Source organism: Erinaceus europaeus, chromosome 7, assembly GCF_950295315.1.
Source record: "Erinaceus europaeus chromosome 7, mEriEur2.1, whole genome shotgun sequence".
Lineage (NCBI taxonomy): Eukaryota > Metazoa > Chordata > Mammalia > Eulipotyphla > Erinaceidae > Erinaceus > Erinaceus europaeus.
In genome coordinates, this window is record NC_080168.1 from 5,040,150 (window position 1) to 5,063,648 (window position 23,499).

Sequence of the window (23,499 nt, forward strand, 5' to 3'; positions counted from 1 at the left end):
GAGGTAGAGCTAGTGGAAGCCTGTAGGGGTGTGTGTGTGTGTGTGTGTGTGTGTGTGGTGTAGGAGGAAGAGGAAGAGGTAGAAGGGGAGGAGGAGGTGGTGGTAGAGCCAGAGGAGGGGTGCACGGAGAAAAAAGGTGCAGGTGTGGTGAAGGGTCAGAAGGAGAGTTGACAAAGTCAGAGGCTGCCCTCCCTCCTTTCCTGAGGCCATCCCATGGAGCCCTTTGTGGAAGGAAAGTGGGGGGGGGGGTACTTTGCAAAGGCTTCTGGGAAGGAGAGGAGGAGCTGCTGTTGAAATATCCCTGTAAACAGGGAGGGCAGCATCATTCCCTCTCCACTGTACTTTGAGGGACATTTCTTTCTATTTTCCCTAAAGTTCCTGCCCGCCCATACCCCCCACAGCATTTTCCTAGTACTCACAATGGCAATGTGAAAGATTGTTTTTGTCTTTTCTAATGAATTGAATTTGTGGTTTCAATTTCTTAAAAAAGAAGAAGAAAGATTCATTTCAGGGGGGAAATCATTAGTCTAAAAGTAACATTAAATTATAGTAATTCAATAAAATGATGAAAGTTAGCTAGTCAAGAAAGACAGACCAAATTTGGGGCTCTGTGTCATTGGTATTTCGAACTAAGGAAACTATTTCTCTTCTTATCTGCCGTGTATGTGTGTGTGTGTGTGTGTGTGTGTGTGTGTGTGTGTGTGTGTGTGTGTGTGCGCGCGCGCGCGCGCGCTGGGGCCCAATGAGAAATGCAAACCTGTGTAGTTGTTTAAATTTTCCTTAAGTGAGTCAGGTGGTAGCATAGCGGGTTAAGCACACATGGACCGGCTTAAGGATCCCAGGAGCCCCGGCTCCCCACCTGTAGGGGAGTCGCTTCACAGGTGGCGAAGCAGGTCTGCAGGTGTTTGTCTTTCTCCTCCCCTCTCTGTCTCCCCCTACTCTCTCCATTTCTCTCTGTCCTATCCAACAACAATGACATCAATAACAACAATAATAATTATAACAATAAAACAAGGGCAACAAAAGGGAATAAATAATGTATATACAGCACGACAGAAGAGTGTGCTGAGAAGTGAGTATTTGCTTTAACCCACACAAAAGCTCTGTTAACTCCACATTTCCCTGGCTATTGAGTAGTCACTGAAAACAAAATTAGGACTGGGGAGACAGCATAATGGTTATGCAAAAGACCTTCCCGCCTAAGGCTCAGGAAGTCCCAGATTCAATCCCCAGCCCCTGGTAACTCTCTGTGTATACCTTTCTCTCCGTGTCTATTTCATTAAAAATAAGTAAATAGGGAGTCGGGCTGTAGCGCAGCAGGTTAAGCGCATGCGGCGCAAAGCGCAAGGACCGGTGTAAGGATCCTGGTTCCAGCCCCCGGCTCCCCACCTGCTGGGGAGTCGCTTCACAGGCGGTGAAGCAGGTCTGCAGGTGTCTGTCTGTCTCTTCCCCTCTTTGTCTTCCCCTCCTCTCTCCATTTCTCTCCTATCTAACAAGGACATCAACAACAACAGTAAAAAAACAACAAGGGCAACAAAAGGGAAAATAAATAAATAAACATTAAAAAATAAGTAAATAAAATATTTTCAAAAATGAGTTGCCAACTGACCTGATGTTAATTCCCTGAGAAATAACAGCTGACACTTTCCACAAGAAGAAAACAGACCCAGCACATGATACACCCAGGGACGAGCATGTGGCACCACGCACAAGGAGCTGGGTTCAAACCCCAGGACCCCCCCTACAGGGGGACCCCACCTACAAGTGTTGGCGCAGTGCCGCAGGTGTCTCTCATTCTCTCTCCCTCTCTAGCTGACCCTCTTCCATCTCGATTTATGTCATTACCCAAGAAATGAATAAAGTATTGAAAAAGAAAATAGACACGAACCCAAAAGCTCACTGCGAAAAGTCTGGTACTGAGATTGCTCACAAGGTGGAGGAGGGTTTGAGGCCAAGTGGGGGTGCATCTTGTTGAACATACATGTGACAATATGCAAGGACTCAGGTTCAAGACCCCAGTCCCCACCTGCAGGGGGAAAGCTTTGAAAGTGGTAGAGCAGTGCTTCAGGTCTGTCTGTCTCTCTCTCTCTCTCTCCATCACCCTCTCCCCTCTCGATTTCTGGCTGCATCTATCCAATACATAAACAAAGATAATAAAAAAATTATTTATAAAAGGTGAGGAGGTGGCATGTGGTAAAGTATTGGACTTGCAGACATGAGAGGAGATAAAACACCTTTTTTATTTCTCATTTATAAATGCAATTAAAAAAAAACACATACTGGGAGATTTCCTAATACCCAGCCTCTGTACTCTGCAATTTTGACCTCTTTGCAGCTTCTGTCCTCATGCTAAATCTCCAGTCCTTTATCTACCTTCTTCTTTCAGACCCAATTCCAGTCAGTGTTCAGAGCATGGCAGGGCCAGGGACCATAAGCAGACATTGCCTTCCAGTGAGAAACAGAAGAAGCTGCCTTTCTATTGTCCTCTTGTGCCTTTACTGCATACCAGCCTCAGAAGTGCCCTCCTTGTGTTAACAGCCAAGCTTAGGGACCACTTGGAAAGTCACCAAGCAGGGTAGCTGTCCACATTGCATTCTGCTCCGCATGTTGCTAGTCTGTGGAGACTCACATTTATTTGATCCACTTTCTGAAGCAGAACTCCCAGTCCACTTTAGAAATCCTCTAAGAGAATGTTAGAAGGTCCGAAATAGGGAGTTGGGTGGTAGCACAGTGGGTTAAGCGCAGGTGGTACAAAGTGCAAGGACTGGCACAAGGATCCTGGCTCGAGCCCCGGGCTGCTCTCCACCTGCAGGGGAGTCGCTTCACAAGCAGTGAAGCAGGTCTGCAGATGTCTATCTTTCTCTCCCCCTCTCTGTCTTCCCCTCCTTAGTCCATTTCTCTCTGTCCTATCCAACAATGAAAACATCAATAACAGCAACAATAATAACTACAACAATAAAACAAGGGTAACAAAAAGGAATAAATAAATAGATAAATATTTAACAAAAAAAAAAAGACGGTCCAAAATAAAACTGACCACTCTAGATCACAGGAACCCTGGTCACTTGGGAACTATAAGGTGGAAAGCCCAAACACCTCCCCCAGAAAGAGTCCTCTTATTAAGTTCAACAAAGTCACAGATCTACAAATACCCCTGCTTGCCAACAGTGAGTCAGTCCTTGGGAGAGCAAGTCTGTCTGTTCCTTTCCTGTCCTTGTGTAAATGAGAAGAAGGTGAGGCAGTGGGCAGAACTAAACATGTGGGCTTCTTACTCAGCCAGTGTGGGCCTCAAGATCCTTGTTTTCTATGGTTTAAATTTCAGTTAAAAATGTTGTAGTTACCTAACAAATCAGAATGTCTCTCCTTAGAGGAAGCTTTCCTGGGCCCTCTCTCCCCATATGAAGTGCAGCATAGTTCTGCAGATAAAACTCAGATGTCACAAGTGATGAGGCCGATTCAAGGCAAATTACACAGAGACAGGGGAAGGGGGGTGGGGTCGGGCACTGCTTTCCATTCTTCTCAGTTCTTCACAGATGCTCTTAGTGCCAGACCTGTTTACATCTCCCAACTGATGCCTCGAGATTTCCATAAGCAAATCAGAGGAGAAGCAGGAAGAAAAAGGCAAAAAGACCCTGCTAACTGTCCTCTATCTAAACGCAGGCACACAAGTGACAGGTGGTAGCGCAGTGGGTTAGGCGCATGTGGTGCAAAGCGCAAGGACCAGCATAAGGATCCTGGTGCGAGCCCCTGACTCCCCACTTGCAGGGGAGTCGCTTTACAGGCAGCCGGTGAAGCAGGTCTGCAGGTGTCTTTTTCTCCCCTCTCTGATTTCTCCTCCTCTCTTGATTTCTCTCTGTTCTATCCAACAACAACGACATCAATAACAACAATAATAACTACAACAGTAAAACAAGGGCAACAAAAAGGAATAAATAAATATTTTTAAAAAAAGAAGAGGGAGTCGGGCGGTGGCACAGTGCATTAAGCGCATGTGGCACAAAGCGCAAGGACCAGCATAAGGCTCCGGGTTCCAGCCCCAGGCTCCCTATCTGCAGGGGAGTCGCTTCACAGGCGGTGAAGCAGGTCTGCAGGTGTCTGTCTTTCTCTCCCCCTCTCTGTCTTCCCTTCCTCTCTCCATTTCTCTCTGTCCTATCCAACAACAATCACATCAATAACCACAACAATGTTAAAACAACAAGGGCAACAAAAGGGAAAATAAAAAAAGAAGAAAAAGAAAACAGAATCTCTCCTTCACACCAGTGAAACCAAGAGGTGCCCCACATCCTGGGGCTGGCCTGGGAAAGCCATCAGGAAAGGAGGGAATGCAAAGCTTCCACTCTTTCCACTGGTTTGGGTCTATTGAACCAAAGCAAAGGACTCTGGGGAAGCAGAGGGGCTTTGGGCTCCTGGTCCAAGATGATGAAAAAGGATGTAAATTGGTGGTGTAAGTGTTTTACAGACACTTATTATGGGAGAGAGGAAATTAGACCCATGTGTCAACAACTGTATTGTAACCCATGAAACCCCCTTTCAACAAAGTAACAAATAATAGTGATTATAATAATGACTTGCTTTGTTTTTCTGGTTTTTTTCCCCAGTTGAATCAATTCCCAATTTTCAGATAAAATAAATCCATAGAACATAGCCCCTTCTCCTATTTCTGAAAAGTCCATCCTTTTTTAACTTGTTTTTTAAATATATATATATATATATATATAAATTATTTATTTATTTATTTAAATTTTTATATTTATTTATTTATTTATTTTTCTTTTGTTGCCCCTTGTTGGTTTTTATTGTGGTTGTAGTCATTATTGTTGTTATTATTGATGTCGTCGTTGTTGGATAGGACAGAGAGAAATGGAGAGAAGAGGGGAAGACAGAGAGGGGGAGAGAAAGACAGACACCTGCAGACCTGCTTCACCACCTGTGAAGCGACTCCCCTGAAGGTGGGGAGCCAGGGGCTCGAACCGGGATTCTTATGCCAGTCCTTGCGCTTTGCACCACCTGCTCTTAACTCGCTATGCTACAGCCCGACTCCCAATAATTTATTTATTAACAAGAGTGAGGAGGGAAGAGAGAGAACCAGAGCATCAGTCTGGCACTAGCAATGTTGGGGTCTGAACTTGGGACCTCATGCTTGACAGTTCAATATTTTATCTACTGCAGCACCTCTCAAGTTGAAATGGTCCATTTCTAAGGTGTCCTGAGTTTGGAACATTTGCTTTATAGCATTCATCAGGGGTCACAGCTCCAGTTTCCTCAGGAAGGTGTGGAGAAGGCTGTGTTTCTCACAGAGTGGGAGCACAGTGCTTCCTGGCTCAGATGACTTGAATCTGGATTTCTAGCCTAGATGAACCAAGTATTCTGCTACAGCAGAAACAAACTAGAGAAACTCAAGTTCCTGAAGCCCCAATGTAAAGAAAAGTAGGGTGAAATTATTTGAAGGAGGCAAGGTCTGTGTATGTGGGGAGACAACATAAAAAGGTCCTTTTGTATATAGAAGGGGGGGAAGTAATTGCCAAATGTGTAAAAAATAAAAAACCCTAGAGAGTGTCGGGTGGTAGCGCAGCAGGTTAAGGGCACGCGCAGGGACCAGTGTGAGGATCCCAGTTCGAGCCCCCGGCTCCCCACCTGCAGGGGAGTCACTTCACAGGCGGTGAAGCAGGTCTGCAGGTGTCTGTCTTTCTCTCCCCCTCTGTCTTCCCCTCCTCTCTCCATTTATTTCTGTCCTATCTAACAACAACGACATCAACAATGGCAATAATAACTACAGCAACAATAAAAAGACAACAAGGGCAACAAAAGGGAAAACAAACAAATAAATAAATAAACCTAGAGCATCAGCTCTGTAATTCTCAAAAAATAAAAGTAGAAGGCCAAATTTTATTATTATTTTATTATTAATAACCTGCTCTCTTCTTTGATCAAAGCTAATTCAGTGAGGCTGAAAGGTTATTCTCTTTGTGACTAGACAATCAGAGTCAGCTGCTGGTGAATGGTTATAAAAGCAATTTGTAGTTTTTAGCACAGAAAGACAAGCTTGCTCAGCATAAGAAAATGATTTTTAAATAATTGTTATCAGTAGCGTTGTAACAGTGGTCCACCAAGGTATAAAATTTTAGGAGTATAGTTTGAGAGAGAGAATATCCAAGTCCTGAGCCCCTCCTCACCCTATAAGTAAACAGGTGGTCTTTGGTGAAAATAAAAGGAAATAAACAGCAGAGGGGTGGGGAGAACACAAAAAGGAATTTACAAGTCAAAGACACCAAGTCTTTCTTGAATTGAAACAGTGCTTCCTTTGGAAAAATGTGACTGCTAGATTTGCCAGAGGTGGTCACTGTTATCAGAACAGCTTTCTAACCAGAGATTTCAAAATCTACTCCTACTTTTCCATAGCAGTAAAGTGTGTGTGTGTGTGTGTGTGTGTGAGTTTCAAGTGTGTTTTTGTACAAGTGGTCCCAGGGAAACACACTTCTTCAGACTTTCCAACCCCAACTTCACAACTTTACCATTTGTTCTCCAGCAGAATCCAATTTCCCCAAGTTATCACAATTACAAATGTCATTCCTGTTGTCCCTGCGATAAAGGGGTTGTTTTACAAATAAACTCACAAGAGGGGCCAGGTGCACACATGTCACCATCAGACTCACAGGTGGGCCAAATGGTGCTATTAGACAGCAGTGATCAAATACTACCACATAAATAATCACCTGCCAGTACAATGGAGTATTATGCAGCTGTAAAAAAAAAAAAGGTCCTGAAAGGAAATTAGCCTATGACATGGATTAATTGCTCAGACAATTTCTAAACAGGAAAAAGAAAGACAGACAGATAGCTAGATAGACAGGCAGAAAGAAAGAGGGCAGAGGTAGACAGCATATTGGTTATGCAAACAGACTCTCATGCCTGAGGCTCCATCAAGCCCCAGGTTCAATCCCCTGCATCACCTTAAGCCAAAGCTGAGTAGTGCTCTGGTTGAGAGAGAAATCGGGACACTGAATAGTTTATGCTGTAGGCTCTCATTTCTGCAAAAGGAGAGGAGAGAAATCTTTCTTTAAAAGGGGGTGGGCAGGCAGATAGCTGTCACTGTACATCCTTTTATGTGTTGTGAATTTTGCACAACATCTGTGCTTTACCTACCCACCCCACCCCCCACCCCCCACATCTAAAAGGATGCTTTAAAATTAAAATCTCACAAAGTGTATATTTCACTTTGAGTGGTTGGAATGACTAGAGTGCAGTGTTTGACAGTAAAAAGAAAGACAGAGACGCTTCTCTTTTGAGGACAAGATTGCCACCCCCTCACCTCACACCCCCCCCCCCAAAATCCAGCAGTCCCTGGCTTCTAAAAAGCCTGAAGGGGGGGACTGCTGGGCCCAGAAGGGGGGCTCCAGGACCTGCCAGTGAATTTTTATCAGTTGAGTAGGGGCCGGCAGGCTGAGGAGCCCCGGCTGCCTGCTGTGACGTCTAAGCCTCAACAGCTGCGTAAACTGGCTGTGCCTCAGCCTGACCTATTCTGGAGACAGGTCAGACCAGTGCATGCGGGCATAAGAAAACAAGCTTCCTTCTTCTCTCCAGTGGCTGAGCTGGCAAACTGCTCTAGCAGAAGAAATGAACGGGTTTGGGAGGGGGGGGGGGATAGTGGGGGGAGAAGGGGCCAAAGCTTCAGTCTACCCTCCAGGCCACTCTCATTTCCACATCGAATTGCAATCACCCCAACCAACCTTACACAGAAGGGAAATCAAATTGAAAGGTCATTGAAATGTATCCTGCAGCTTAAGGAGATCCCCCTCTGGAAAGTTCGCCCAACATCCACACACTCTGATTTGACTGAAAGATCAGAGTGTGAGAAGAGTATTGCAAAAAAAGCAGAGTGGTCCCCAATCTCAGAAGCAGATCTACAGAAATGCTGAACAAGGAAATCAACAGGAGTGGTGGTGGAAGGAGAAAGTATACAAAACCAGTTAGTTACAATAGGGAAGGATTGTTAACAGGATTTCAGGATGAAAAATGGGCATATGAGACGTTTTCAAAAACGAATTTGTCGATTTTTTTTTATCAAGAAAAAGAATTTCTTTAAAGAAGAGAGAGAGAGAAAGAAAGGAATGTTTGAATCAGAAGAGTGGGTGTTAAAAGTCCAATTTAAACGAAGAGGAAAAGGACTCTGTAGAGTTAGGAGGAAACATAACAAATGTCTTTTCACAGTTCAGCGAATGATTTGAGCATTTAATCTACTAAATTAATAAATGATTGCATTTAGTGCTTAGAAACTCAGGCTTTTTTTTTTTTTCAGTCTTTGGGTTGTGTGTGTGTGTGTGTGTGTGTGTGTGTGTGTGTGTGTGTTCATTGTTGCTTCCAACCCCCGAATTAAGCTTTTATCTGCCCTTAGGCAGATCCCATCTGCTAGTTTATAAGCTGGTCATTTCAGGGTTCTATTTTTTTCCCTAAACCTTGAAGTTTTGCTGTGAGAGGTGTAGCTCATATACATCCCTCTTCATTTCGTGCTAGTATCACTTTGGACAGTTGTCTTGTCGTGCCCCACTTCACAAACAGAAAAACTGTGATTCCAAGTGTTCCCTCTGGAATGTGCTCGACCTTCACTTTACAGAAACATGGTTTTAGCGTTTTTCACTTTGGGCCCTGCACTCTCCCTCGGCAAGCAAAAACTTGAGAAGGGACTCTAGAGTGTGTTGAAGTCAGAACAGAAAAGGAGACGCCTTAGCTTAGTGGAGCTCTGTCAGGAAGCTGGCCAAGTACCGATTCGGGAAGAAGAAACCTGTTGCTTTTCTTTATAACAAAATTAATTGGACCAATTAATGGTCTTTAGTTCAGGTTAAGCTCAGCCACAGTAATTGAGAGAAGGATACAAATACCCTTGGACAAGTTTATCTTAATCATGACTATTTGAATATTAAAAAAAATTAAATATGTGTGAAAATAGGCTCCATGGATCTATCATTACTTTAAAATGAAATGATTTTTTTTAACAGGATAGACCCTACAAAGGAAGATGTTAAGACCCCCTCCTACAATGCTAAGAGCCCACCAATGGGGTGAAGTCTACCCATAAGAAGGTTTACATCAATCAATGAATCAATCAATAAATAAGCAAGCAAGCTACAGAGGCTCTCTTTTTAGCATGTCTATATACCTATTTTTAAAAATGGCAAGTCTTCCAGTTGTTGATTCTATTAAAATGTTAGGTTATAGCTGACCATATAAGCATTTGCTGTGAAAGTGTATATAAATACTAAACCAGTTCCATTTGCAATACAAATTGCACAGCAATTAAATTTCCTCTCTTAACTACATTAGCCTAACTTACTTATTGTTTCCATCTAATGACATAAGACTAAGTATATTTAATTCTACAGTTGCTTCCAGAAATATGTCTCCCATCTGATTATTTAAAAAAAAATCTGGGGAGTTGGGCGGTAGCACAGCAGGTTAAGAGTACATGGCGTAAAGCACAAGGACCAGCATAAGGATCCCAGTTCAAGCCCCTGGCTCCCCACCTGCAGGGGAGTCACTTCACAGGCAGTGAAGCAGGTCTGCAGGTGTGTCTGTCTTTCTCTCCTCCTATCTGTCTTCCCCTCCTCTCTCCATTTCTCTTTGTCCTATCCAACAACGATGACATCAATAACAACAATAATAACTACAACAATAAAACAAGGGCAACAAAAGGGAATAAATAAATAAATCGTTTTTAAAAATCTGAATTTACCTTTAAGTCTCCATAAAACTATGACTTAAATTCTCAATATGATCCTGGAAACTTTTTAATGCTGAAAATCAGTGGTATTTCCTCTCCTTGAATCCTGTGTTGATTAGCCAAGAAGAGCCTCCCATCCTTGTCACAAAGCATTTGGATTCACTATTTGAAATGAAATCTGTTGGAATTAGGTCCACGATGAGTGGAAAATTGGCTCTTAGAGTTGAGAGTTTACATTACTATACTGATGCAGATATAGTAAATCCGGCCAAATAAAAGTTCATAGGAATCAAGAAATCCCTAAATAGGTCCAAGGAGTCAAATGTACAGCGGGTCTGCTATTGACTGTCATGAGTTCTGATCTGTTTTACTGGGAAAGGTTCCTTTCCCAATCACTGCAACATAAGGAGGACAGAAAGTGTATACCACTTTGATCAAGTTACCTCATCCCAAAGAGACTGTATTATTGCTATTGCTTAAAATCCTGCAGCAAAATGATAGCTGCTGTGAACTTTGCTATATGCAATGCACTGGGTAAACCTGTCTCCACCTTTTTTTTTCTAAAATCAGCTTCTAAAATTTTGTTCCAAAATCAACTTCTAAAATTGTGTCCCTGGATTAAGATACAATTTATTTTCTAAATGAGAACTGTCCATTTCCATAGCAGATCATTTGTTAATTTTAATCAGGAATTAAGCAAAACAGACACTGAAGCTAAGAATCCATCTATAAAAATTCAGGTCTTCCACAAATACTTTCCAAATCTCTCTTCTACAAGGGTGAAGTTTCCTACTCATCTTTTTAAATACATGCTTTAAAAGATCGACAGTTTGACCACTGTGCACGCTCCAATTAAACTAGAAATGATATGTGCTAATTTAGCTGCAAAAAATCCCAACACAGATAATCTGAAATTAAAATGCTTACAGCAGACAGAGCATGACTCCAGCAAAAGCTCAACATCAGCAGAGTTCAGAGTTTACCTGGTATTTCAGGTCCAGCTGAAAAAGTGGAGCTCAGCCACCCTCTGCCAGAGGCAGAACATAAAGGAGGCAAAGCCGCCTCTGCCCACAGAGCGCTAGAAGTGAGGAGTGGGAGTGAGGGGAAGAGAGTGGGAGTGGAAGTGAGTGGAAATGAGTAGAAGAGCTTGGAAGTGAATGGAAGAGACTGGAAGAAAGTGGAAGAGAGTGGTTCCCAGTTTCCTTTTAGGGTGCATCTTCTAAGAGTTCTGAGATCACACCCAACATGGAAATGGGAAATCAAATCTGCTGTTCCCTTGGCAGTATGGAACACATGACCTTTCTCCCAGGAGGAAATGGCAGCTTATCTCTGTGTGCATAATGTAATGAACACATATATTATGTGTGTGTGTATATGTGTGTGTGTGTGACATACATGTGAAATCTGCAACAAAAATTTTCTACTGCCACATCTGGATCCAAGACAAGGGAACCATAACAGATCTGAGCTGACTCACATTCCCAGTTGACTGTATGTCAGGCAGTTGTCCTACAAGGCAATAAAAGCAGATTATATATATAAAAAAAATTGAGTAGATTAAATTGGGTAGGTAGATCAATGGGAACATTACAATAGAAAATATCCACTAATAATTCTGCTTTTCAGTATTTGTTTGTTCTTCTTGAACAAGAACCAATAAATTAATGAAATTCTAAAGATACTCTATGAACACTCATTTATTACTGAAATAAACCCCCCACACACACACGCACACTCAAACTGATTCATAATGTACAGTTGAATGCCCGAAGACTTTATGTGGCATAAATTTTACAACTTAAGTTAGAATGGTTTGTTGAAATTTGCAAATTAAGTTAATCTGAGATAGCATCACCCCCTCAAAAAAAAAAAATCCTTGATGAAACTTTCGCTCTCACAATGAAATAGTAATCCTTCCAAATATATTGAATTATTCAACCAAAATGAAGACTTAAAAGTGTATCTGAAAAATCAACAGTCAAGACAAATGATAAAAGCATCTATGGAAATATGTTTTCTTGTATTCAACGGCGGTGCACTGAATTTGAAACTGTACACTATGGCCTCAGATTCTGAGGGTTCTAGAACGTGTAATCGATAGGATAAACTTTTATTCTGTGCTATGCAACAGAGTGTAGTTTACTGCCAGCATAATGCATAGTGAGAGACTTTAAAATAAACTCTAATGATCACAAACCACGCATAAGCACAGATCTACTCCGGCATTACTGGGGTGGTGGTGGGGGGGTGGGCCAGGGGCTTAGAAATATACAGGAGATTCCCCTTACCAGCCACAATCACAAAAATCAAGGAGACACATATGCAGACATGCAGTCAGTAAAACTCCCCAGTTTCCAGGGCGTTTTAACTACTCCTCACCTCGTTTCACACAGAAATCCAGCGCCCTTCCCTTCCGTCATCCCCGCTTCAAAACTTCCATGTTTAGGAACAGAGAGGGGGTGCTTGGTAGCAGCAGCTGGGGAGCCTCTCGAACTCTCCTCCCCCAAGGAGACTATTTCAGGACACATTCACCCTCACCCACTTTACTAAGTTCAGAACACGTAATCACCATCAGATGATTTTTTAAAAAAACAAAAAAAAAAACAAAAAAACACTCCCCATGAACTTCTTCTCTGCTACCCTAGTTCTTCAGACTAGTTTCGGTTCCTATTTCTTAGAGAGAATTTGGCCAATCCTCCATAGAGCTTTCAGAGGAAAAGGAGGATTTTCCAAGACAGATAAATAGAAATGATCCCACTTTGATCTCTGCGGTTAAGAACTCGTCACAATGGAAGATAGCCGGCCAGGGCCCCCCTATCCCGGCCTTTTAATGCGCCACAATGGCGTCTACAAACAGCTACTTAATCAATATTTGGCCAGAGCCGCTGAAAACATCCTTTTCAGATTTTAATTCCTTGTTGTAAAACAACCCAAGAGCAACCCGCGAGATAAGGCATTAAACTGACTGCTTAATTGCTTCTTCGTGTCTCCTTAGTCATATACACACATCCCTAATGGTCCTTTAATCTTTACTTACCCGCATAAAGAAGTTAAGTTACCTGGAACCCCAAGGACCCGAACCTCTTCAGCCCAAACCCTGGTCAAACTCTTGCTTTGGAAAACAAATTCTATTTGCTGCTGTTTTTTTTAAAGCAGTTTTGAATTTAGCTGTTTAGTAAAGTACAACTTAGACAGTGACTCGTAATGATTAGTAAAGATTGTTTTCTTTCTTTTTTTTTCTTTTCTTTTTTGTTTATCCTGTGTATTGGCAGTAGTTTTAGATAAGAAAGCCACATTGCTCTCCACCTGACTGATTTTCACTCTCCTGACTTGAGGCTTTGCTGAGGATTCCCCCCCCCCCAAGGATTTTATTACACAGCCCTGGGGAATTTTAAATGGCACTACAGTAATTATTACCCACTTGAAGCCCCCAGGTCCTTGTTCCAGTGTGATCAACAATCAAATTAAAACAAAACAAAGATATAATTTCCAGCATTAAGAAATCTGCATGTTTTCAACGAAGCTCAAAAGTCAGTAGACAGCATTCCCACCTAACAAGTAAGAAGAGAGAAATAGAGAAGGAATAAAACTAGTATGTGGACTGTGGTGCTTCCTTGGAAATCACTGGTAAAGGAGAAATCACCACCGCTCAGCTCGGGAACACGACAGTATTCCTCTTTGGCTACTGCTCGCACATTTCCAAATGGGGTGTCTGTTTTCTTATGGAGAGTTTTAAAGATTTCGCCAAAGGTGACATTTACTCATTGACGCTGACAAATGGGCGAGGAGAGAGTGGGCTGCCCGCTTTCTTGCAGGTTCCAACCCACAAGCCTTCCCAACCCCTGGAGCTTTCTCTGTGGGAAAGTCCCTTCTCGCCTCCTTGCTGTCCTTGCCGGAGAATTCTGGGGAGCAATAAGGGAGTCTTCCTCTCCTACCTCACTCAAAATAAAGTGGGGTGTTTTTTTTTATGATGCTATTGGAAATGAACTACTCCCAAGGCCTCTAAAACTTAACGTCTTTGAAGAACAGACGCCCCCTTCTTAACTTTCAATTTTAGGAGAAGCTCGCTCTTTGCAAACAAACCGTGGGGTACCACCAGAACTCTGGACACTTTTCCTTGCTCAAACAAGAAAAAAGGAAAACAAAAACAAAACGAAAACACTGGATTTTCATAACCCCCACCCCCTAAAACGCGAGGTGAAAAGTCAGTTCCAGCCAAAGGACTCGGTGCTTGGCTGAGCTCAGGCCCTGAAATAGTCTTAAGCCTCTGGTGCTCACTAAGTGATTTTTTTTTTTTTTGCAAGTGGGGGAAAGTCCTGTGAAAGTGTATCTGCAGCCCCAATCTAAACAGCAATTTGGCGCTCTCTGGCCTCTCCCCTCCCGCACCCCCAAGCTGCCACTTCAAAGCCACAGCAACAAGTCCCTAATTGTAACGTTGCGTCTAAATATTGAAGCGAGAGCTTCGCCGTCGCGTGTCCATGTCCAGCCGTCATCTGTCCTCTAATTCCATTACGGCGCAAAGCGAAAAAGGGTCCCCCCCTCCAATAAATAAATAAATAAAACTTCTAAAACTGGAAAAGCGTCGCTCTGCAGGAGGAGGATGGGGAGCATCGCGAGGTAGAAGAGGAGGAGGAGATGAAGGAGCAGTTTCTATTGATTAGTCACTGCTTTTGTGTTAAGGGCTTTCTTTAAAATAAGAAAGGGGGAGTGGGGGGAGTTGGTTGCAGAAATTTCACTAATGTGAGCCTCAGGCAAGGGAGAGGGGGGAAAAAAGAGGAGGCGAGGGGGAGAGGCGGGCTGTGTCTAGATGAAAGTGAGAAGGACATAAAGAAGGCAATTGAGTCGGCTGCAGCCCGGCGAGCTAAGCCCCAAGCCGGCGAGCGCGGGGAGGGGGGCAGTGGCGCGGGCTTTGGCCCCCGCAGGCGGGGCGGGGAGGGGCATTGGGGGCGCCCGGGGCGCGCTCGGCCTCGCCGGGGGAGGAACAGAGGCTCCCATTGAGCTACTGAGCAGAGGCAGCCCGGACCCAGTCCAAAGCCCCCAGTGCGGGGACCACGCTTTGATTGGGACCTGAGGAAGGTGTCCCCCACCATCACCCCCTTACGGAGTCCCCTAACACTCTCTTTCCACCAGGGCAAAGGAATTGGCAAGCCGCATCAAACTGGGGCACACTGCTTCCATTGCGAGCTCGGGCTCAAGGCCAGGGCCCACGGCTGCGCTATTCTGGGGTAAATCGAGGGAGCGGGAGAAGGTGGACAGGACTGTGGCAGGGGGCTTGGGAGAGAAGAGATGGGAGGCTGGAGGAGAGCAAGGTTTTGGCTTCTTCCGTGTAGCCCTCCCCGCTCTGTGTCTGACAAGTAGGAAGATGCTGTGTCTTGTCCGTCTGTCCATCAAGTCCATCCTACCCACCCCATTCCCCCCAGAAGCAGGTTGGCCAGCCAGCCAGCCTCCTTCCCACTAACCCCCAAGATTCAGATCCCCTGAGCACCCCTCACCCTTACTTTACCAGCTGGCCTGCCTGTGACTGACTGCCTTTTTGCACTGTTTTGTTTTCAGATAGATGGATGGATGGTAGAAAATGAGACTAGGGATGGAACAAGAATGAAGATTTAACTGAGATAAGACTTTCCCACAAGAGAGGTAGGTCTCCAGTCAGTTTGCTTTCACTCTTGAAAAATGATGTCAGGAGAGAGCAGAATGACACAAAGAGAAAAGGAAGAGACCACAGCAGCAAAGCTTCCTTCAGTGCAGTGGGGGCCAGGCTCAAAGCCAGGGGGTACAAGTGGCAAAGTGGTGAATTACCCAAGTGAGTTATCTCACTTTGGACTGTCCAAGCATCTACTTGTTATATATATATTGCTCAACTTCCCACAGAACTGCTCTCATTGGCCTCTCCTGCCCTCTCCACTCCACATCTGAAAAAGAGACCAGAGGTGAAGAAACTAATGCTATATCTTCCTTGACAACCCCAAATTAAATTAAAGCCTCTGAGGTGTGTGTGTGTGTGTGTGTGTGTGTGTGTGTGTGTGTGTGTGTGTTCAATATTGCTACCCCCACTGGGGAAAATACTCTGATTAAAAAAAAAAAAAAAAAACAACGGTAGCAATTGCTCTTGCTTGAATGGCAGCCAGCCTGGCGAGACAGCCCAAAAGACTAGAAACATTTTGTAGGTGAAATGGCCACTTTTTCCACGCTGGAGAGTCCATAAAACTTCCTGGTGCCGCAGCTATTGGGGCTCATTGAATAATTCATCCCTCATTGCAAGCCCATAATGTCTATTCTCAGCCCTTTGTGGAGCTGTTTTCTCTTCTTTTCTCCTTGAATTATAAAAAGGTTGCCTGCCTTTGTTCACATCAAGCTGCTGCGAGCCTGAGCTTTGTCTGGGCCGAGCTAAAGTGTGAGTTTCAATGGACTCTCCAGGCTTTGTCTCCCAAGTTCATCTCCAAGTGTAGATTGTGTAGAGAAGGCCTTCTTTGTAAAAGCTGGAAAAGTTGTACAAATGTTTGACCAGCTCATTTGGGGCGTTTTGTCTCCTGGGCCTTGGTTGCCTGTGCTGAGAAGGGGCCGACAGCCCCTCCAGCAACAAGTCTCAGCTGTTGTACTCCCACCCCTGTGGGAGCCTCCTGATCTCTCTCTCTCTCTCTCTCTCTCTCTCTCTCTCTCTCTCTCTCTCTCCTGGGCTGCTGGTCTCACTACCCTCTCCAGGGAAGCTTTGCTTTCTGGGGCTTGTCTATCCTCTTCCTCCCTCCCCCATACCTTGAAGCTGCAGCTAAGGATGTCTTTTCATCGCATTCCCCAAATGGAGGCATGAGACACAGAGAGAGAGAGAGACAGAGAGAGAGACAGAGAGAGACAGAGAGAGATTGAGATCACAGCACCAACGCTTTCCTCAGTGTGGTGGGGGACGGGCTTAAACCTACATCACGCACACAGAGCAAGGTGACTCACTATCCAAGTGAGTTATTTGGCCAGTCCTGTAAGCCCCTATTAAATAACAATAATTTAAAAAGTAGGTGGGGGGGCACCTAGGTTTCAATGCCTTTTTCTCCATCCTTTGTGTGCACCAGAGAACTGAGGCTTCTGTATATTCCTGAGAAATGCCTTACTTTAATTGGAAGTGATCACCTCTGTGGAAGTGTCCCTCGGAGAAGGGACAGATGTCACCTAGGTTTGTGAGGCTGCTTCCCTGGAGGGCCAGCAGTCCCGAAGGGGGGCAGGGGGCTGTGCACTGAAGGGAAAGGGAGCAAACAGGTCTGCCCCACAGTCCTTCCCTGGATGTCTGACTCAGGGCATGGGGCCAGCTGGTTGCAGTGGCAAATGTCCTTAAAGAGTCACCTGCCCTTAAAGGACAACACAAAAACTGAGTCCAGCCCAGGGAAAGCTGGGAGTCCCAGAGGAGGCAGTGGGGTGCCTCCCCTTCCCTCTGTCCATGTTCAACCAACAGCGGTGCAGACTTTCCAAGTCACAAAGTGCTGAGACTCCAGCTGCTTCCCTGGTCTTGTTCTGACTCCACTCTGATGGAGTTGGGGGGGTGGGGGTGGTGGCTACCTTTAGAATCTGAATGTGACTCAGGTAAAAGGGAAGCTGGTAGCACTTATGATGGCACAGGGTGGGTTTCCCTCCTTGGTGCTAGCTAGTGACAAACTCTCAAGCAAGGGGAGGAGCTGGCACAAGAAACCAGATAGATTCCCCTCTGCTTCTAACTACTCCAAGCTTAGCCCACTTTAACTTCCCAAATACAGATCACACACACACACACACACACACACACACACACACACACACCATGCTCAAAAAACAATTTTAAACAAAACGAAACAAATAAAATTTGCATGTGTCAGACAAAGGATGCTCTACAACTCTGGGTCCCCAAAGTTCCCTCTTCTGCCCAGAAGTCCCTGGGGGGCCTGTACTGAGAACAGTGAAATGCGCTGGTGTGTTTGTGGGGGTGGGGAGGGTCAGCACACACACGCAAACAGTAAGTTTAACCCGCACAGAAAAGATCCCTGTGCCCCTGGCATGAGCGGCCCTGGCCCTTCCCTGAAATGCTCACCCCCAGGAGCACCCCCACCCCACCCCGCAGTCTCAGGTGGGCCCTGGGCGCCTCATGCTGGATGGGGAGGGGGCTTACCTCGCTCGCTTAAGATGCCGTCGATACTATGTTTTGCCTTTTTCTCGTTCTCTTCAGCCTCCTTCCTTTCCAGGTCGGCCTCCTCCTCTTCGCCTTTCCCGAATTTACTCCTCAGGATGCGGCTAATGGAGCTCACTGGGGGACCGGAGGGGGGAGGGGGCGCTGGAGTGGAGCCTCGCGGGGCTGGGCAGCCCCCGGACCCCGCACCCGGTGTCTTCAGAACGCTGCTCAGCATCTGGGGAGGGGGGCACCCCAGTCCTTCCAACACCCCTCATGCTCCCACTCAAACCTCGCACCCCACAGTCCTCACCCAGCGGCAGGGACGTAGGGCATGAACCCCCCGGCTGGTGAACAAGAGTCTTTGTCCCTCTCTTTGCAGAACGCATCTCCCTTCTAGAAGGGTCTGCAAACTGTGCGAGTGACAGTGTTCCCCCCCACCCCTGCACCTGAAGACGCTGTGCTCCGTTCAGGGAGAAAGAGCCCTTGCAGTTCAATTATTTATTTTTTTTGGGGGGGGGGAGAGACCATAAAGGATTTAAATTTCAACTGCAGAATCGTTTCCTATTGCTAAAAAAAAAAAAAAAAAAAAAAATCAAAAGAAAATGCACTCCCCCCGCAGCCATTTATTTTTTCCAGATTCCAGTCTGGTAAACAAATCCTTGCTCTGAAATATCTCGTTTTCGCAGGCAGGAGTGGGGGGTAGGGGGTGGGGGGTGCCTTTTAATGAAAACCAAACTCTCCCGCTCGCCCCGCTTCTCCCAGCGCCTCCCCCTTGCTTCCAGGGAGGTGTGTGTGTGTGTGTGGGGGGGGAGTCCGACGCCCTGAGATTCTCGGGGAGACTTTGGGGACTACAGCCCGAAGCCCCCCACTCCTGCGCACCGCAGGGCCTCCACCGCGCGCCCCTCGGCTCCCTTCGTTTGGGGTTACCCCAACATTTGTTTCTTTTTAAAAAAGGGAACGTCAATATTAATAACTGCTTGGCCTCCGCCTCGTGTTGCCGGACCTGCCTCCTTCTAGACTTAAAAAAAAAACAAACTTGGGGGAGCCCCCGGCCGCCCCTCCACCCTGCACCCCAGCACGCCCCTCTCTCCCTAAAACCGTTGAGACCTCGTGGTTCCGAGATATTTCAAGGCCCGGAAAGAGACTCCCACCACCAGCCACCCCTCATCCCTTCCCGGGCGTTCAGAGCAGTGCTGGCGGCGATTAAGACTTCCCAGCCCAGGGAAAAGGGACTGCGGCGCCGCGCCTGGAAAGACTAAGTACCTGAGGGTACTGTGTTCCGATCGCAGACCGAGTCCTTGAGTAATTTGTCTCGAATTTCCCAGCTGAACATACCCGGGTTCTCTCTTTTGTATTCCTCGATTTTCTTCTCCACGTCAGGTGTTGTCACCTGCTTTAAGAGAACAGGGAGGTTAGTACCCAGGCCTCTGCCAAGGCGCCTTATCGCCTTATCGTGGGGCCACTGGGGGAGCTCCCCCACCACCACCTCCTTTGCTTTATAAAGAAGGACAGAGAAGGCATCATCCCGCTTCCAGCACAGCCTGGGGAACCCTCGTCCTCCCCCAAATAAGTTAGGGTCACCAGGAAAAATTAAGGAGACTGGTCACATCTTGGTGAAACCTGTGCTCCCTAGTCTGTCTGCCACAGAGAAAAGCAACTTCACACACACACAATCTCGAAAATGAAACTAAATAACAAAGTAAGTAAATAAATAAATAAATAAATAAAGCCAACACTAGAAAGAGGAGTAGAAGAATGAATAGATTCTACAAACTCTTTCAGACTTCAGTGAAAGTGCAGAGCTGAATGGAATAAATTGCAAAAGTCAAGTGTCTGGTTTGGTTTGGTTTCATTTAATGAGTTTAGGGTGATAGGAACAGACTGCATAGTGGGTAATTTGAGGCACTGTTCCCCCACCACCACACACACACCTTCCTCTCTCCCTCTCTCTCTCTCTCTTAAAAAAAAAGTGTCCTGAAGTTATTAAGAAAATTTGCAAAAGTGGCTTAGAAGGAGGAGGAGGAAAGAAGGGGGCAGTATTCTGGAAATGGAAGTCTTCCTTCTACCAGAACTTTCCTGCGGCTGTACCCTCTGGTGACTAGGAAATTGTATTGGTTGTCTCTCTTTTCCAGAATCAAAGAAGGAACCATCCGTAATCCCCTTAAAGTCAACCCTCACTGGTGAGATTCTTACTTAAAAGGAACCACCTTCATTTGCCAATCACACCAAGCCTTCTTACAAAGAAAGCAGGTCCTCCCTAAACTTGGACTTCTTGGAGACACTTTTAACTGAAAAGAGACTTGAGACAAAAGAGAGAGAAGCCGAGAGAAAATCCAGAATGGCTCTCTTGATTCCTTTCGACTAAGACGTCGCAATGGGTGGGAGCTGGAAAGACAACAGGTGTGCACAGCCAGCTTGGGGTGCTTGCCTTTTCAAATAATGTGATCTGGATTCCAGAGCAGAGAAAAAAACAGAAACCAAAGGAAACCAATGCTATGATATGTCTCCTTTGCAAGAAAAGAAAAAGGCCAGAGTGTCCCTTAGTGGCTCATTACGGAGTTTCCCTGTGCTAACACATACCTCTGCTTGGGTTCAGTTGTTTTCCCTCTTTCCTTCCTTCCTTGCTTTCCTTTTCTCTTTCTTCCTTCCTTTCTTTTTTTTTATTAGTCATTTAACATTGATTTACAAAATGATGAGATCACAGGGGTATAATTCCACACTTGTCTTCACCCCCAGAGTTCCGTGTCCCCATTCCCTCCACTGGAAACTGTGGTAGTTCTCCCAAGGTCACAGATACGGGTTGACTATTATTTCTACAACTAGCTATATATTTATATGTATATATATATATATATATATATATATATATTCCCTTTTTTCCTGTAGCCCTGCCTTCTCTTCCTTTCTAAGTCACACCTACACCTATTACTACTTCTGACTGTCCTTCCTTTTTTCCTCTTTTCTCTCTGGATCCTGATGGAATCGCAGTTTAGAGCCCTCTGGTCATCTTCCCCTAATATTTCTCCCCCTCTGGGAGTGTGGACCAAAGTTCCTTATGGGGAGCAGAAGGTGGGAGGTCTGGCTTCAGTAACTGCTTCTCCGCTGGACGTGGGTATTGGCAGGTCGATCCACCCCACCCCCCAGCCTTTTTCTTTCTTTCCCTAGTGGGGCAGGGACGTGAAGTCTCTCTCTCTTTTCTCACCCCAAGAACCAACAAGCCCAGGGATCTTCCAGGGCCAGTCCCCAGACTCACCTTGGGCTTGCTGCCGCCGATGGCGCCAGGCCTGATGGAACCGGTCTCCTGGTACCTGCACAGGATCTTAGAGACGCAGCCATGGGACACACGCAGCTGGCGGGAGATGACACAGGGCCGGATGCCGTGGTGGGCCATCTCCACGATCTTGTGGCGGATGTGGTTGGGGAGCGGCCTGCCGTTGATGAAGACTCCACCGAGCTGGTTGACTCGGCCCTGGCCCAGAGGAGTGGACACTGGAGCAGGGAGGGAAGAGAGTGGCAGAAGGATAGTCACTGTGGGAAGTGGGGGGGGGGCACTGTGGAAGTGGTGCAAGGGAAGAAGACATCCCCAACAGTGAGCCCACTTATAATGCCTACCCTCCTCGGGACAGTGGTGCGGTGCAACCACCTCGCCCTGAAACCACTCAGCCACTCTACTGTGGGTTCCCAGCCCTAGATCTTTTCTCTCTCGAATTTGTCCAAATTATCAAACAAATGGGGGGGGGGGTGGTTGAGAGCTCTAGTGTGAACACAGCAGAGTGAGGGGCAAAATAAGTCACTGTCGGAGAATCTGTGTTCTCTCTGAGTCACTGAAGGTGGCAATTTGAGGAGGAGTAAGGGTGCTCTGGGGCCTGCTGAACAGAAAGTCACCCAGAGCCTGGCTGTTTCTAAATCCTTCTCCGTTTCTCCCCAACTGCAGAGAGTTGGGGTTGTTACTCTTCTAAGAGACTCAGAGGAGCTGACAGCCTTTGGGGGTGCTGAGTGTGCAGGGGACAAATGCCAAAGAGTGTCCCCAGGAAGGAGGTCACAGGTGGCAGCCAGTGCCACCTGTTGTTACACCTTGGGACAGAGGTGACAGCGGGCCCCATTGGCAGGGTCTGCCCACCTGCATCCTTGCTGAGTGCTAAATGTTGCTCTGGACAAAGGGCCAAGGACAGTGTGGCCCTGGTCACCAGCCCAGATCTGGAGTCTCAACTTGACAGGGAGTTTAGAAGAGCCAGATCTCCCTGCAACCTCTGATATTTCTAGAATCTTCTGAGTGAAAATTACAAGCTGGAGAACCAGATGCTACTTGACTGACGCAGGGAAGTCGGACTAGTGAGTCAATTGAATGTGTGTGTGTGTGTGTGTGTGTGTTTGTGTGTGTGTGTGTGTGTTTTGGGGGGGGGACATTATTTTTCAGTTGAGCTAACGCACAGAGACAACAACCACAACTTGGCACCAGCAGAGGAACTTTTCTAGAACTAACAAGAGTTTTGAACACATCTGGGCGCAAGAGCTGGGTCAGTTTGGAGACACCTTTGCAGACCCCAAAGCGAGGTTTGCCCAGGCAGTGGGGGCGGGAGAGGTGCTCGGAGGTCGGTTCTTCCCTTTCCCCCGGCCTGGGCATTTTCCAAAACAACAGGGGGAAAGAGGCGCGCAGGGGAGCAGGCCCGGGAGCCCAGCTCCGCCAAGCTGAGCGGAGAGATCCGAGCTCGGATTGCAAAGCAAAAAACGGCGGAGGGTCTCGCCCGGAGGAGTCCCTTCTGAACTGAGGTGGGGAGGGGGGTAGTGAATGGGTGTCTTGGACGCCCGGGAAGAAGCCCAGGGCCCCGGGTTGGGGGCTAGGCCGGTCCTAGGCCCTGCAGAGACGCTGGCCGAGGCCTCCCTTACCTTCCAGCGGGAAGCCGCTGCGCGGGTAGTTCTGCCCGGGACCCGGCCGGATCATCCTGGGCACGGCGCCGGCCAGCGTGGTCATCCTGGGGGCAGCTTCGCCAGCCGGTTAAATCCAAGAGGGGCGAGATCCGAGAGGCGAGCGAGGCGCGGGAAACCCTGGCCCGGTCCCTCCGAGCGAGCAAAGCACCTCCGCCGTCCCCCCCCCTCCAAAAAAAGAAGGCTGCGGGGAGAGAGAGAGGCGGAGGGTGGATGGAGAAGGTCTGTCCTCTTGGGGTTCAGACCCAGGCTGGGGAAATGGGGCGCACAGGGAAGCCCCCACAAGTCCGAGCTCCCGAGCCCAGGGAGGAAAAGTTGAGGGCGAGGGGCCCCGCGGCCTGGGGGCACAGAGGAGGGGGCTCTGAGCGCCGCGGCAGCCGGGGACCGGGCGGGAGGGGGGCGGAGGCGCGGCGGGCCCGGGGCTCCTCTGGTCGGGACACCGAGTGCGGGGCGCTCGGCTCGGGAGCATTTATTAGTTCTTTCTGCCAAAGCTGGGTCGGCAGCCCTGAGCTGCGATTGGCCGACGGGGAGACCGGCCCGGGTGGCGGAGGCTCGCGCTGATTGGGCGACAGCGGCCACTTTCTCTTCCCATCCCGGGAGGTGCCCAGGCCTCGGCCAGCCCCCGAGGGGACCCGAGGGGCGCCCCAGCCTCTGCTGTGCTGGGCGCTTCTTGGAAACTGGGAGGGACACCCCGAGGGTGGTGGGAGGTGGGAGGTGGGAGGTGGGAGGT

General features: G+C 47.0%; 1 protein-coding gene across 1 annotated transcript in view; it reads right to left on the reverse strand.

Annotated features, from left to right (window-relative positions):
* The window catches only part of PAX3 (paired box 3), a 128,129-nt gene extending 105,011 nt beyond the window's left edge, over positions 1-23,118 (reverse strand). Inside the window, exons 1-4 of the mRNA XM_007521126.2 lie at positions 22,731-23,118; positions 21,097-21,332; positions 19,107-19,236; positions 17,844-17,978 (exon numbers count right to left, since the gene is read on the reverse strand). Of these exons, the coding sequence (XP_007521188.1) occupies positions 17,844-17,978; positions 19,107-19,236; positions 21,097-21,332; positions 22,731-22,815 (586 nt within the window). The 5' untranslated portion in view covers positions 22,816-23,118. The remainder of the gene's footprint in view (positions 1-17,843; positions 17,979-19,106; positions 19,237-21,096; positions 21,333-22,730) is intronic.
* Positions 23,119-23,499: the final 381 nt, after the last annotated feature.